This window comes from Lepisma saccharinum, chromosome 2, assembly GCF_977018435.1.
Source record: "Lepisma saccharinum chromosome 2, izLepSacc3.1, whole genome shotgun sequence".
NCBI classification, from domain to species: Eukaryota; Metazoa; Arthropoda; class Insecta; order Zygentoma; family Lepismatidae; genus Lepisma; species Lepisma saccharinum.
In genome coordinates, this window is record NC_139230.1 from 114,172,268 (window position 1) to 114,188,340 (window position 16,073).

Below are 16,073 nucleotides of genomic sequence, written 5' to 3' on the forward strand. Positions count from 1 at the left end.
GCATCTCCGTCAGCGCCGCCCGCCACGCTTCTCCCGATCTCTCGGCTGCAGATCGAAATGAACGCATGGTAGTTAATCTATACACTATTTCTTAATATTGTAACTTAGTTGTAAAAAGGCCCATTTCTCAGATTTTAACATGGTCTAACTCAACTGCATAAAAGATTTGATTTGATTTGTTTTGATTTATTTTACTTCACCTTTTGTGCCACTTTGACTAATTTGCAAAGATGGGGATGAGTGATGGTATGATGAAATTGATGAATGGACACTCTCAAACATCCATGCCCAGGCTGGGATTCAAACCCGGGACCCCTGGCATCATAGCGCGGGGGTTGGCTCAACTGCATAAAAGCAGGATCTACTATTTAAAGGGTGACAGTAAAAGCAAGCTGGTATCCAAGTCCATTATTCCAGGAAATTATTGTCTAATTCAAAATCAGAAAGTTTAATCTTTTGATTTTATTGTAACAGTGAAATTTTCCTTTCATGAAATTAACAATTAACAGTAAATCTTTTTCTTAACTCCATTTCATGTAAACCAATTCTTTATAAATCAACATACAATGAAAACCCAGACTTAATAAATTAATTGACTATTATGGGCCAGGGGTGAGAAGTGCCATATGACTGAGGATTTCTATGAAAGGGTTCCTCAATACAAAAACTAATATGAGAATGATAGAAATTTTGAATAAACTAATCATCTAATAAGATCAACTAAATAACCAAATAAAAGATAAAAATTATAGGAACCCTATTCTACACAATTCCCCCATAATATAACCACACTCACCTCACACATTGCCAATAGTAGCCCTTTCCCCTACCACAGTTGCCTCAAGACTAAGCACGAGGAAACGAGTATGCCAACCAATGAGCTTGAGGCATGACGTCAGGCAATATTACCAACTTCTTTTTTTTTTTTTGAGGGGGGCAGGAGGTTATAATAAAAACAATATTCATGCAAATAATGATAAATTTATCAAGTTCTTCCACAGAGGTGCAAATAATTACACATTCCATAGTATATTCTTACATGAATGTACCTCCATCTAGTGTTCATCTACTAATAAAAGAAAATTTGTGTTGGCATAATAAAATAAGTCTAAATCCCCTCATGCAAAATGATTACTCTAAAATCAGTTAGAATAAAGAATAATAATCTTCTTTCTTGCAAAGTTACCTATTTTTCTCAGGCTCCAAACTCTGTAACCAGTACAGATAAAAAAAATGCTAATAACCAAACGTATGTATTTTTAGTCGCCTTCAACTTTTGTTTCAAATATTTTTGAATATCACTAGTTAGCTGAATTCCAATTTTGGCATGTACTTTCTTCTTACACAAGCTTTCAGCACATCATATGGATGGGTTAAAGTTACAGTGGTGTAAGTCACTTTTTTAAAAAAATGACTTGCACACAGAAACCAGATCTAGATAAGTCAATCTGTTAACAAAACACGTGAAGTAAGTCAGAGCTTCATTCAACTGGCAACAGATGGCAGTGGAAGTTCTAGTGATAAAGGAAACAGCTGTTGCATTCATCAGCAAAGTGGTGTAAGTCAGACTTACACCACTGTGTTTGTAAATGCTTCCCGAGTGCCGAATGACTCCACACTTCTGCGTGAGACTGCTATACAAAACAATGAATTCTGAAGAAAGTATTCAAGATCCATTAGACGATCTTGAGACCAGTGATGAATGGAAGCCTGAGTCGGAAGAGAGTTCGCCAGAAACAGAAGGTAAGTTTCCTCCATACCAATGTTTTGGCAGATAAATGTGTGTTATAAAAAATAGTGTTGAAAAGTTAAGTAGTTAAAAGTGTGTATACATAGTATGTGTGGTAAGGTAGTATGTGTATAAATAACATAGTTGTTTATTGTTTCAGAAGAAGATGATAATGCACCAGTCCGCAGACCCCATCCCAGCCCATTTCCTACTGCTGGCTCATCATCTGAACATCAGGAAAACCAAAGACCGAAGAGGACAAGGAAAAGACAGAAGCATTGTAGTAAAGCTGAGAAGCGAAAGAAAGCCCGAAATTCAGGTTTGCCATACATCTCTTCTAGAGGGAAAGAAGTGGAAGGTAAGGTGTTTCAAAACTATGATTGTAAATGTAAGAAGTGTGTGGATAACGTACCAGAAACAGCAAGGTAGGATATTTTTAATTCATTCTGGAACATGAGTAGCTTTGGTGAGCAAAATGTGTTTTTATGTGGTTTGTCACCCAAAAATAACCTAATGTAAGACCCCTCTCGTAGTTCATCAACAAATCCAAAATCTGTTACAAACATTTATAGATTTCAAGTTGGAGGTAACAGCGTATGCCAAGGGCAATAAAAAAATTGAGGGGTGGTCAGCAACCAAGATCTGTTGGTCAAGGATGCCATGTCCCAAAACACAAGACACCGGACGTAGTAATGAAAGAGGTGCGTGACCATATTAGCTCATTTCCATACTATCAGTCGCACTATACCAGAACTGAGAATCCCATCAGAAAATTTCTACCAACCGAAGTACGTGCAATGGACGACTTGTATAAAGAAAAGTGCAGAGAAAAAAATATTGATTCAGTTTCTCAAGCTGTCTATTGCCGAACCTTTAATAATGAGTTCAACTTGCATTTCCACAGACCACTGAAAGATACCTGTAGTAAATGTGATGCCTATGACATAAAACTTAAAGCTTGTGAAAATAAGGAGATCATTCGACAACTAAACATGGAAAAATAACTCCATCTTAGAAAACCAGAAAAAGCACGACAAACGAGAAACGAGGATGCAGTGAAGGCGCGTGAAGATGGTTCTGTCTATGCTGTGACGTTTGACATAGAAAAAGCTCTTCCTTTCCCAGTATTGACTGCATCTGTTGCATACTACAAGCGGAACATGTATACTTACAATTTGGGATGCCATGAACTTGGAACAGGTGCTGGGTTTATGTACTGCTGGGATGAGACCATTGCTTCTCGCAGGTCACAATAAGTTGGTTCCTGCATTATCAAACATCTTGAATCAAGAGCTTCATCACCAAAGTACATTATTATGTACAGTGATGCGTGTACAGGTCAAAATCGTAACCTGAAGTTACCATTGTACTTGATGAAGTTCATACAGAGCAATAACAACTGTGCGGAAATCGTTGATAATAAGTTTATGATAATTGGCCACTCTTAGCTTCCAAACGACACAGATTTTGGATCGATTGAATTATACGCAAAGAATAGACTGATTTATACTCCTGATGACTGGTACAGTATTATTCTGAAATGCAGAAGAAAAAGTAATACATGTTGACCAAAATGGGACATGACGACTTCAAATCTGTTGCTAACTTGGAACACTGTATCACACATAGAAAGCAAAACGAGAACAATTGCCCCATTAACTGGTTAAAGATCCAATGGATTAAGATTTTGAAAGATCGTCCTTACACTCTTCTGTATAAATAAACACTGAATGCAGACATGCCATTATCTCTGCTTAATCTACGACCAGCAAGGCCTGGTAGACCATCATGTCTAGTGAACGTTCATCAAGATGTGCTGTATCCATGAGGAAGACCGGTTACAGAAGTGAAGAAGGAGGACATGATATACCTTCTGGAATACATTCCACCACTGAAACATGATTTTTTCCTATCCCTTCAAACGACTCTTGAATGTGAGGAGACACCACCTGACGATCTTGGTCCACTGGAAATTGTGGATACTGTGAATCCACAGCCAGAAGAAAATTATGAATGAATATTTATTCAGTCTTTCATTTTTGTCCATTTGTAATAACAATTACTTATTTTTCATAAGATTAAATTCTTTGTTTGAGGTTCTCAAGTTAACTTTATATCCATTTTATTGACAAATACGTACACTGGTTTAAGTCATACACAGTGGTGTAAGTCATTGGCTTCATTCATACACAGTGGTGTAAGTCATTTTCGTCAGCAGTAACATTGTAACCATTGCACGAATTAAATTCAATTCAAGCCTCTATGTTAAATTTGGATCCAGGTGACACCCCTACAATGATAAAATTACAACATTTTTGTTCCCGAATATATTACAGTACCTTTTGCGTTTTGTTATTTTCTGGAAAACAAAGATAATGTGACTTACACCACTGTAAATTTAACCTGTCCAAATGGTGGCATGTTGTGTAAGATATGCCTTATCATTTTTTTAATATTCCTCAATACTTTGCGAAATACAGCTGAAATAAAAGTAGCTGACATATTACAAGCTGGTGGTGAAAGCACGTCATGTGCAAATGTTAATTCTTGATATATTGTTGGCCCCTCTTTCTGGCAAAGTCTCCCCTTTCAAATACTTTTTTGAGTTAAATTCTTCCCTAATATGACTGGACTATACATAATCTGTTTGATGATTTTTGACTGAATATTCATTTACTAAGTCAAACATTTTCCTAAATGATGCTATCTCTTAATGTCTATTTTCATTCTAAAGAATAAAATTAAATAAGTATATAATTAATGTATGGTAATAATAATTAATAATTATTCCATAAGAAATGTATAATTAAGGTATTATGATTGGTGTGAAGGGGGAGGGGGTTAGCTATGTACGAAATTCTGCAGTCTAAGATGTCAGAGAACTTTAAACAATCACTGCAGCTAGGGGACTGTTTAGATTACTTATCAACACTAGGACTGCAATAATGATAAAACAAATACCTCCTGATAACAATCTCGATTTCTCCCTCAGATTGCGAAATCAACTTTTGAACATCTTCAAAGGTTTTTCCTGTAAGAGATGTTCCATTCCACTCTAAAACTTGATCACCTGAAAAGTAAAATAATATCATTTTAGACTAATACAACTTATTACTCTTGAAACTTAATTAAAATCCAAAATTTATTAGCTTTGAATCTTAATTAAAACTGTAACATAAGTTCAGCATTTTAAATCATCCTCAGTTAACAAAAACAATTTTATTTTTCCCCCATTTGTTTACCTTCAGCGTAAAAAATCTGAAAGAACTTGACTTTTTATTATTTTATACCTTCTTTCGATGGGTATAATAAGTTTTTAAAATTTTCCAAAACTTGGGGCTATGGGTGGTCATTACCCTTGAATGACGAAGAGTGGTCATTTTGACTCCCAGAAGAAAACCATCACATAACGCCCCATTGCACACTTACATTATTGTTATTTTCGACAGCTGCTATCCCTCTTCCTCCCCCCTCCCTCCCACCTCTCTCTCTGTAACATGTTTGATTGCATGCAATGATTGTTACTTTTACTTGATTGTTGCTCGTAGCTTTATTTTCAACTTATGCAACTGTCACAATTTTATCTATCATGTTCCTTTGTTCTTTGACCTTTCATTCACGAGTCAGTACTCGACTTGATAGGATGTCACGTCAGCGTGGGTTATCTTCGCAGAAAATTGGGCATTTTCTCAAGCAATTTGAGGAAGAAGGATGATTCTCGAGTGTAGATTTAGGAGGGTCAGATCTAAAAATATTGTCTCATCCTCTGTTATCATCTTCCAATGAGACAATGAGTGGTGGGTGACCAAGAAGACAACATGGCCATTGAGACAGTGGCAACAACGTCTTCACATAATAAAGAAGAAGCAGGAGCTGCTTTGGACGGTGTAAGGAAGACATGGTTTGGAAGACACTTTCGTTTGGAAGTTCATCACAGGTAGTTATCATGTGGCTGGCAGAGAAGCTGCCATGAATGTACTGAAAGAACAGGTTTCTCCTACAAGCTACACCAAATGATGCATTTGTGAAGGGGAAGTTTCAAGCACTTTTTGCTTTCTGTTTGATGAAGCCATGTTGCATCTTATTCGGAGGTGTAGGGAACGAGAGGCAAGAAGTCAGCTTGGAAGAAACAAATGAACCCTAACATTGGAGGAACTGGAAGCTGCAATCTCTCTGATGTATGTGAGGGGAATATTAAGTCGAGGATCTGTATTCTTAAAGCTGGGGAGTCAGCTTCTTCCAAGACACAATGTCAAGAGATCACATCAAGGAGCTGTCGAGATACTTGCTTCTTCTTCTTCTTCTTCTCCCTTATGCCCACTTAGGCGTCGGGTGAGATACTTGCATATCGATGAAAAGACGTCTCAAATGGAAAGACTAAAGACCATCAAATTTGGACTGCTCACGGAAGTTTGGGAAAAAAATGTAGAGAGTGTGAGTAGAGAATTAGTAAAGTAAAGTGCTTTCCTGTGCTTTGCACCATGCCATAAAGGCATTTAGGGTGTGTGGAGTTAGGGCCCTCAATTTTCTTGATCACGGCCGAAGGTGGGGGTGATATGATTAGCACCACGCTCCTGGCCGCCTTTCCTCCAGGTACACACTTTATAGGACACTGGGTGGGTGCCAGAGCCACTTAAACAGATGGGGAAAATCCCAATTCTCCCCCAACGGGATCAGACCTGGGTCTCTTGCATGGTAGTCAGATGCCCTAACAACTGTGTAGAGTGTGCAAAAATAAAAATAGAATGTACTACAATACAATAAAGTGTTTTTCTCTCTTTATGCTGTAGCTTTCTTTTCAAAATCCTATTAAAACATTATGGTGGTCAAAATGAACACTCTCCGTTGTTCTAGGATGGTTTATTTCCTTGTTGTTCTAGTGTTAATCATGGGCCACCACTGTCCTTAATATAAATAAAATACAATTATTCAGATCAGATTATTACAGATCTGGATCCAGATCTGAAAATTCCGGATCCGGATCCGGGTCTGAAAGTTTCGGATCTGGATCCGAGAGTTCTGGATCTGGATCCGAGAGTTCTGGATCTGGATCCGGATCTGGGTCCGAAAGTTTCGGATCTGGATCCGGATCCGAGACTTTCGTATCTCAATCCCATTATAATATTACCACACCTTAAAAGGTATTATGATCTTCGATTACAAAGACATTTTTCGTTAGTCCTACAAGAATTTTTTTCAAGTGTTGTTCCTAAAATACTTTGCTACGCATCGGCTAACACACTCGTGCACAAATGTCCGAGGTGATTTTGTAAATGCCATTGAAACGAATATGTATTCATTCGAATATATTGGAAATGAAAACACACATAAATGTGAGACATTCCATTCCAGGATGAAACCTTTAACACATATAACAAGATAGAAATGTTATACAAAAATTATACAATTGTTCTACAGTTACAGTTTTACAAATTAAAATAAAACATTATAATATATGCAGTGTTATATAATTACAAAGTGTAAGACTAACGAGGGAGGTTATCTAAGTGTTCCCCTCTGATTTCCATGAAACTTGGCAGTATAGTGGGGCCCAAAGGAAGAATTACGTGTTTTTTTGTTTCAGCTAAAAAACTGTTTTAGGGGGCAAAACCCCCTCAAATGTCAAGATGAGGACAAATTGAAGTGAGGATCTGACCCCTGTGTCCCTCCGATTTCCATTAAACTTGGCAGGTGTATAGTGGGACCCAATGGAAGAAATACGTGTTTTTTTGTTTCAGCTAAAAAACGGTTTTAGGGGGCAAAACCCCCTCAAATGTCAAGATGAGGACAAATTGAAGTGAGGATCGGACCCCTGTGTCCCCCTCCGATTTCCATGACACTTGGCAGGTGTGCGTATAAACGGGCCCAAATGAAGAAATGCATGTTTTTTTGTTTCGGCTAAAAAAACTGTTTTAGGGGGCAACCCCCCTCCCCCCCTCAAATATCAATATGAGGACAAATTTAAGTGGGCATTTGACTTAGGTGTCCCCCTCCGATTTCCATAAAACTTGGCAGGTGTATAGTGGGGCCCAATGGAAGACATACGTGTTTTTTTGTTTCAGCTAAAAAACGGTTTTAGGGGGCAAAACCCCCTCAAATGTCAAGATGAGGACAAATTGAAGTGAGGATCAGACCCCTGTGTCCCCCTCCGATTTCCATGACACTTGGCAGGTGTGCGTAAAAACGGGCCCAAATGAAGAAATGGGTGTTTTTTTGTTTCAGCTAAAAAACGGTTTTACAGGGCGAAACCCACTCAATTGTCAAGATGAGGACAAATTGAAGTGGGGATCTGACCCCTGTGTCCCCCTCCGATTTCCATGAAACTTGGAAGGTGTGTGTATAAACGGGCCCAAATGAAGAAATACGTGTTTTTTTTGATTCAGCAAAAAAATTGTTCTAGGGGGCAACCTCCTCTCAAATGTCAAGATGAGGACAAATTGAAGTGGGGATCTGACCCCTGTGTTCCCCTCCGATTTCCATGAAATGTGGCAGGTGTATAGAGGGGCCCGAAGGAAGAATTACATGTTTTTTTGTTTCAGCTAAAAACTGTTTTAGGGGGCAAAATCCCCTCAAATGTCAAGATGAGGACAAATTGAAGTAAGGATCTGACCCCTGTGTCCCCCTCCGATTTTCACGAAACTTGGCAGGTGTATAGAGGGGCCCAAAGGAAGAAATACGTGTTTTTTTGTTTCGGCTAAAAAAACTGTTTTAGGGGCAAAACCCGCCCCAAATGTCAAGATGAGGACAAATTGACGTGGGGATCATCTGACCCCTGTGTCCCCCTACGATTCCCATGAAATTTGACAGGTGTATAGAGAGGCCCTATGCACCCTGTTTCTTCCTATACCATATTTACATGGTTTCGGGGTCAGATCCCCACTTCAATGTCTCCTCATCTTGACATTTGAGGGGGAGGCCTCTATACAAATGCCAAGTTTCATGGAAATCGGAGGGGGAGACTTAGACCTCCCTAGTAAGTGTATTAATTAATTACAAATCGCGCACGCGCACACACACACTATATATATATATATATATATATATATATATATATATATTTATATATATATATATATATATATATTTATATATATATATATATATATATGTGTGTGTGTGTGTGTGTGTGTGTGTGTGTGTGTGTGTGTGTGTATGTATATTATATATATATGTATATTAGCAGGTAACAATATGTTATAAGCACATTCTTACTTTCCAAAGAAGCGCATGTGGGATGGCAAAACAAATCCGGATCCAAAAGTACCGGATCCGGATCCGAAAGTACCTTATCCGGATACGAAAGTACCGGATCCGGATCCGGATCTGAAAATTCTGGATCTGCAGATCCGGATCCGAAAAATTTTTGGATCCGGATCCTAGGATCCGGAACCAACCGGATCCGGATTTCGGATCTGCCAGGATCCGGATCTGGCCATCCCTAATTCAAACTACAGAATTATATTCTTACCTTCTTTGACATCTCCAAGACTCTCTACAACTCCTCCAGGGTAGATCTTCGCTACATATGCACCCAATTGACCTCCAGAGCCGGGAATCTCCTTTCCACCTATTACTCTCATACCAAGACCATTGCCTATAAAACAAAAGAATCTTTCTATGAGTGACATTCAACACTTTAATATTATGAATTAACTCAGGATTGTTCATGGGTGAGCACTGCACTCACTTCCAATTTTGATCAAGTGCCAATTTAATAGCAGTTAAAGAATTGGCCTGTGTTGCTGTCTAGTTGACTTTTAGAGAGTTACGAGTGATTTAGTCACATTCTTATGAGGTGATGCAACTAGCAGTATAAGAGAGATCATTACTGTGGAAGGTGTTATGCCAGAGTGAGCACAGAACTCATCCACAACTGATCATGTTACAGTTTTTTTCTTTCTTTTTTAGATTTATGCATTATTAGTCAATACGTCTAGTGAGTTTTCATATCCATATGCTTTTTTGTCATGGTAATAGGCAATATTGATAGCTTCTAAATGATTTTATATTATTCCAACTTGTGAATACTGTGAAAAATATCTAATATAGACAATGAAATCAGTGAGTGGCTGATATCAACATGAGCAGAGAAGAAAGTGGAATGAGTTCTTCATCTGCCAGGAGTCCAAGATGCAAAAACTATCACAAAGTTTTCCAACCTTTTTCTTGATCATCAAAGACATCAAAGAGATAACAGTACACTAATTCAAAACTGAAAATTTTCAGCAAAAACTACAGCAGAGAAAAGGATACTTTAGACACAAATCCAGATGAGATTTGGGTTGGCATATTCCTTCTCTATTTAGCTGGAATGATGAAGTCTGCTCACCAGTATGTTGAAGATTTGTGGAACACAAATGGAACTGCACCAGAGTCCTTCAAGGCAATTTTAAGCTACAGGTAATTTTTATTGCTAGTGTTGAGAGCTCTTCGCCCTGAGGATACAAGGACAAGAGAAGCTCAGAATGCTCTGGTTGCACCCACAAGAAAAGTTTTTGAGGACTTAATACAGCAATCTATTCATTACTTTAGTGTTGAATCATATGTTGCTCTGGATAAGATGCTGGAGTCCTTTTGCGGAATATGTAGATCCATTAATTCTTACAGTTTCCTCAACCAGTTCAGCAACCAATCCAGAACAAAAAATGATTAAAGTGTGCTTTGTGTTCCAGAAAGAAAAATAGGAAAATAACTGCTAGTGGAGTCAAGTGCACAGAAGCGATATGTGGTGAACACACTGTCACAAATCTGAAGTCAGTGCCATTGATCAGGGAGTTTGACTTCAATATCTAGAAAAAAGAAATTTGCTAACAATGCATGCTTTTACATTGTACTCACTGTTAGTCAAGGTGTGCCTGCAACTGGGAACTGTGGAGCACAAAAAATTACCAACATTAATCAATGGGAACTGCAGTGAGTTATGGGTAACTTCATCAAGAGGTGTCAAACATGTGTGGACAATGAAGGTGGCCTGTTTCAGAACCTTCTCACATAAATGGTAAATGGTGAAGAAACAATTTTGAACAAGTTACGGAAACTTGCACGCTTGATTCGCGGACAGTCTACAGTGCCAACATATGGCCACGAGCATCTTGCTTGCCGATAGTCCAAACAGCAAACAGCCACCTGGTGGTCTACATTTCAATGGATCGCCCTGTACTACATCACATAATGAATGTTGTGTAGTCTGGTGGTGGTATTCAAGAAACTTGTTTTGCTATGCTGAACTCAGAAAGGTGAGTTGTAAGGCTTGTAATTAGCACTACAGAAGTTGAGATGACAATATTCTGACCACTATTTGTCTTGCAGAAATTTTCTCTCATAATGCTGGGAATTAGAAGCAATTGTGGGTCTTTGCAATGGCAAAATGGTAATGTTGTTGCCTTGTAACCAAGGGGTCCTGGGTTTGATACCCAGTGGAGGCACATGACACAGTGCTTCTGATCCCACTTTAAACTGTAGGTCTAGTCCCGATTAGCCATTCTGTGCATAAAGTGGACTTAAAACAACACTTCAATCAATCATGTCTTTAAAATACTTTGCTGCAGAGTTGGTGTTTTAAGTCCACTTTATGCACAGTAAGGCTAATCGGGACTGGACCTACAGTTTAAAGTGGGATCCGAACCACTTGTGCCTCCACCGGGTATCGAACCCGGGACCCCTTGATTACAAGGCAATGACTCTACCACTGCGCCATGGGGGAGGCCCTACTTTGCTGCAGAACCATCACACATGAACAGTAATCCAATAACACACTCTTCGGCGATATTGTCAATATTTGCAGAATCTAACATCAATGAAACAAATGCTTAATTTGATCGTTCCTACATTCGCCAGATATTTCCTCAAGAATGTTTTGTGGATTTCTATGATGTACCACCATTAACCTGTAAGGACACATGAATGAGTGAAAAATACCCAAGTGATTTTGAAACATATTTTTCATCTTTTCCAATGATTGTCTCACTACCTTTCCAGTGAACTCTTCCGAATGTCATGACCTTGAATCAGCTGTGACTTTGAGTAGTTCTGCTCACAGGGCTGTAGAAGCATTGTCTGTGTAAATTTCACCCTTATATGCATTCCTACATTTCAGTTTGCTATTTCAACATGTTATTTTTATTCCCCTCACTTTTATCAATTGTGAAATACAATAGAGGTGTTCTTCAAAATTATACAATTAGTTTAACCAATAAAGGCAGTGTTAATCAAATCCTTTAAAGTAATTATAATCTAGACTTATGAAGTAATTTTACTTCTCAGCACGAGTCTTTGGGAAACATTTTAGGGAGGATGTTGATGCTGGTTTTGGGTGGTATTCGGGGGTGTTGTGGCTGTTTGGATAATCACTGTTACAACTGCACTACTGCTATATGTATTAATCATCAACTGATAGTGAAATCGGAGACCCCTCATTCCACAGTGCTCACATATGTGTTTACATTTGATTTAGGGTTACCAATTAGTTGTTCATGTTTTATCCAATTACCGAAAAGTCAAAATTTCAATTTTGTTGACTTTTTTTGCATCTGGATTACTGTGCACTGATGGGATAAAAGTTCGCATGTAGGAAGGAATTTAAAAATAATGTTATACTGCAAAATTGGTTTACAATTTGAACTGAAATAATTTTAATAGTAACTAATTTAAAATTAAGTAGAAATGTACATGGGATGTTACATTTTTAAAAGGCAAACTGGTCACGATTTCAGATTCTTGGTCTATTCTCCTTTTCTTCTAAGAAGTCTTCCTTTTGGGGAAGGAAAACTAACTTTTATGCTCTAGTTGATGAATCAGGTACAGAATCTGTAAAATTTTGCAGAGATGCAGATGCATGTGCAGTTTGCACAGCACTTTGTGCAAACATTTGCCTCAGTATGATATGTGAACTTTTACCTCTCAACACTGTTTTTCGTTAGTAGCAGGTGGTATTATTTGTGAAAAATAATTTGAAACTTCTAATGCATTATGGCACACACCACAAGTGCCTTACTAAAAGCATGTAGTCAATGTTTTACTGAAGTTCATTTCTTGTTGTGAAAAACAGTTAACAAAAATGGGTAATATGTATTATCGGGGGGGGGGGGATATCCAACTCTTACATATTGGCACGTGGAATCTGGGGGGATTGAGAATTAAATGTTGGTGTGGGGGGATACAATATCCAACTCTTGAATATCAGTGTTGTCTTAGATGATAGAGGGTATTTTAATTGGGATTCAGCATTAGATTGAGGGGGTATTCAATTCTTGTACATTACTATTATCTAGACCAGGAGTTCCTAAACTTTTTCGTTTCACGGCACCTTTAGCATTTCAAGATTTTTCCGTGGCACCCAAGTCAGAATGTAGGCCTATCTAACATTTGCAATGCTCAGTTAGTGTGATTAGGTAGCTTGCCTTAAGTTAAAAAATAAACACATACTTTAAATTCAGCATTTTATGTGCGAAAAGTACTAAATAAACAGATATTTGGAACAAACAGATCATTGGTTGAATTTCAGTGAAAATATTGAAACATTTCGTGGTACCCCTGTAAGCCAGCCATGGCGTACAGTTTGAGAAACACTGGTCTACACTTTTGCGAAAATTCTGGTGACTGAAAATTATTTGTTTTGGAGGAGGCAACATCCACTCTTCAACATAAACGGTAAGTTTAAAATGCTTGGAAATTTTGGTGGGAGGATTGGGTATTAAATTTAAGGGGAGAGATATGAAGCTCTTGTTAAAGTCTTAAATCTTAGATTGTCAATGGATTTCTGTAGTGGGGGAGACTTCAAATATTATATTTAGCGATATGGTATCCACCCCTTTTTAGCGCCGAACGTGCGAAAAGAGAAGCTGGAAAAGAGTAAATATCGTGGGGTCATCAGAAAGTATTGACATCCCATTAAATTAATATTCTTGAAAGACTGTAAAGAAATGGATGCAAAAATGTTCTTGCTCGCTTTGCTCGCAATTTTGCGTTGCGGAAATGAGTGTTCTGCATTTTATCTACAGAAAGTAACTTTTTACTTAGCTTTACTGAACACTATACTTGATCTGCCCCTCCTCCCTAAACAGGGGTGCCCATCACTCAAGACCACCCCTAAAATTGTTCATCATAATGGAGAATATCGAGAATATTGCTTGTCTTGTAATGCAGCTATAGTACAGGGTGACTCACAGAAAACTAACACATTTCTTTCCTAATTTATTCCAACAAGAATGCTGCTAAACACAATATGTTATGCCACAAATGTAGAGTAACTTTGGGAGATTACTACCCTCTACAGCAAATGCTGAAAATAGGAACAAGTCCGGGGTAGTCAAATCTGGAGATCTCAGTGGACACAGGTTCTTGGAAATTATCCGGTCGTCAAAAAAACTTTCAATGAGCACCATGGATTGGTTCGATGTATGGCATGTGGCGCCATCTTGTTGAAAATATCCTTGACTCAGCTCTAGCCTTTACGCAGCTCTCTGTCATTCAGTTGCTCAACAAACACCATGAAAATATGAAGCACGTACTGTATCCTTGCAATGACTGAGCCAGTTTCAGCGACAAAAGCTACCAAATTCTGCACAGCTGCATACTCTCTTGAGGATGTATGAATTTCCCAGATGTCCTGCGTCATGTGAAACTAACTTGGAGAATTACGAGGTATTCTTGTTTCAATAAAATGGCAAAGAAATGTGTTAGTTTTATATGAATCACCCTTTATAAAAACTTTACATCCACCTCATTAAAGCACTAAATACGCATCCTAGCAACACATGAATGTGAGTGAAGCGAGCAAGAAAATTTTGACAACCATTTTTTTGCAGGCTTTCAAGAATATTAATTTAATGGGGTGTCAATACTTTCTTAGGATCCAGCGATATTTACTCTCTTCCAGCTTCTCTTTACACACTTTCGGAGCCAAAAACATGTGGATACCATATCCCTAAATACAGTCTCCAAAATTTAATTTTCGAACTCTCTCTCTCCACTACAGAATTCCCTTGAAAATCTAAGATTTAACACTTTATCAAGAGCTTTCTATCTCCCACTTTAAATTTAATACTCAATCCTACCACCAAAATTTCCATGCCAATTTTACGCATACTGTTGATATTGAAGAGTGGATATTGGCTCCTCCAAAAAAAACTAATTCTCAGTCTCCACACCAGAATTTCTGCAACAGTCTAAGAAACTAGAAATACACAAGAATTAGATACCCCCGTCAATTTTATGCTCAATCTCCCTCTAACTAAAATAACCACCATAATCTAAGACCTAGAGTTGGATACTGTCCCCCCATAGTTTAATTCACAATCCCCCCAGAACCCACCTGTCAATTAAGGCCTAATATGTGAGAGTTGGATATTTTGTCACCCTCCCCCCCTTGATAATACCCTTAAACACTTTCCTTTCTTCATCTAATTCTAATAGATTAAATATGGTACATTTAAGGTGTAAATTTTTTACATATGTTGGAAAAATATATAAATGTTAAATTTTATATTATTTGAAGGGAACCCCCCCCCAAATCTCGATGGTGCAACTTGTGCCATAATCCCCCCTTGTGGGCACTCTGGGTTTCATGCTTTGAAGGTTTACCTGACCTAAGCATGGATGTTCTTTTGTGACTATCTCATGATTAATTTGATCTAATCATCATTCATCTCCACCATGAAGATTAGCCAAAAGTAGCAGAAAAATTATGCAAAATATTAAAGTGAAGAGGATACATGATATTTACCTCCAACTGATCTGTCCTTGGGATCTCGAGTCAAAAGCAGTCGTTTTACAGGAAAGTTGTACTTCGCCTTTGTGTGCTGTATATTGGATGCCTGAAATTGAGAAGATTCACCAACTGAATCTTTAAATAAGAATAATTTCTGTGGAATTCTTCACATTACAATATTATTTACAATATATGTGTATTTCTGAAAATGCATTTGTTAATTTTGTAATGAAAAATATATTATTTTACATATGTGTGTGTGTGTGTTTGTAAAATCATTTAAATTGCTGCCTTTGACCTTGTAGTTCATAAAAGAAAATCTATAACAATTCATGTATAGTAAGGAGTAGTGTACAAATTTTTAAAAAGTGTTTATAACTAAAGTAACAAATAGAAATACTTACAAACAATTATATCTATGAATAAAAAAGTAACTTTACATTTTTTCTATTGTTTATCCAATGCATTTCATAACTCTGTTAATTATGAAAGATTGTAATTCAATTATAAAAGGTATTACTTTTACATTTTTCCTTCATAAATATAACCAATATTTGACACTTCTTATACAACAGTAAAGATCTATAAATATAATGAATGTTCATTATATGTACATTTTATGTTCATTTCAAATAA

At 37.5% G+C, this 16,073-nt stretch overlaps 1 protein-coding gene across 1 annotated transcript in view; it reads right to left on the reverse strand.

Annotated features, from left to right (window-relative positions):
- LOC145984124 (uncharacterized) overlaps positions 1-16,073 on the reverse strand; it is a 928,179-nt gene that overhangs the window by 42,218 nt on the left and 869,888 nt on the right. The window contains exons 25-28 of the mRNA XM_083117559.1: positions 15,453-15,543; positions 10,568-10,597; positions 9,198-9,323; positions 4,691-4,799 (exon numbers count right to left, since the gene is read on the reverse strand). Of these exons, the coding sequence (XP_082973685.1) occupies positions 4,691-4,799; positions 9,198-9,323; positions 10,568-10,597; positions 15,453-15,543 (356 nt within the window). The remainder of the gene's footprint in view (positions 1-4,690; positions 4,800-9,197; positions 9,324-10,567; positions 10,598-15,452; positions 15,544-16,073) is intronic.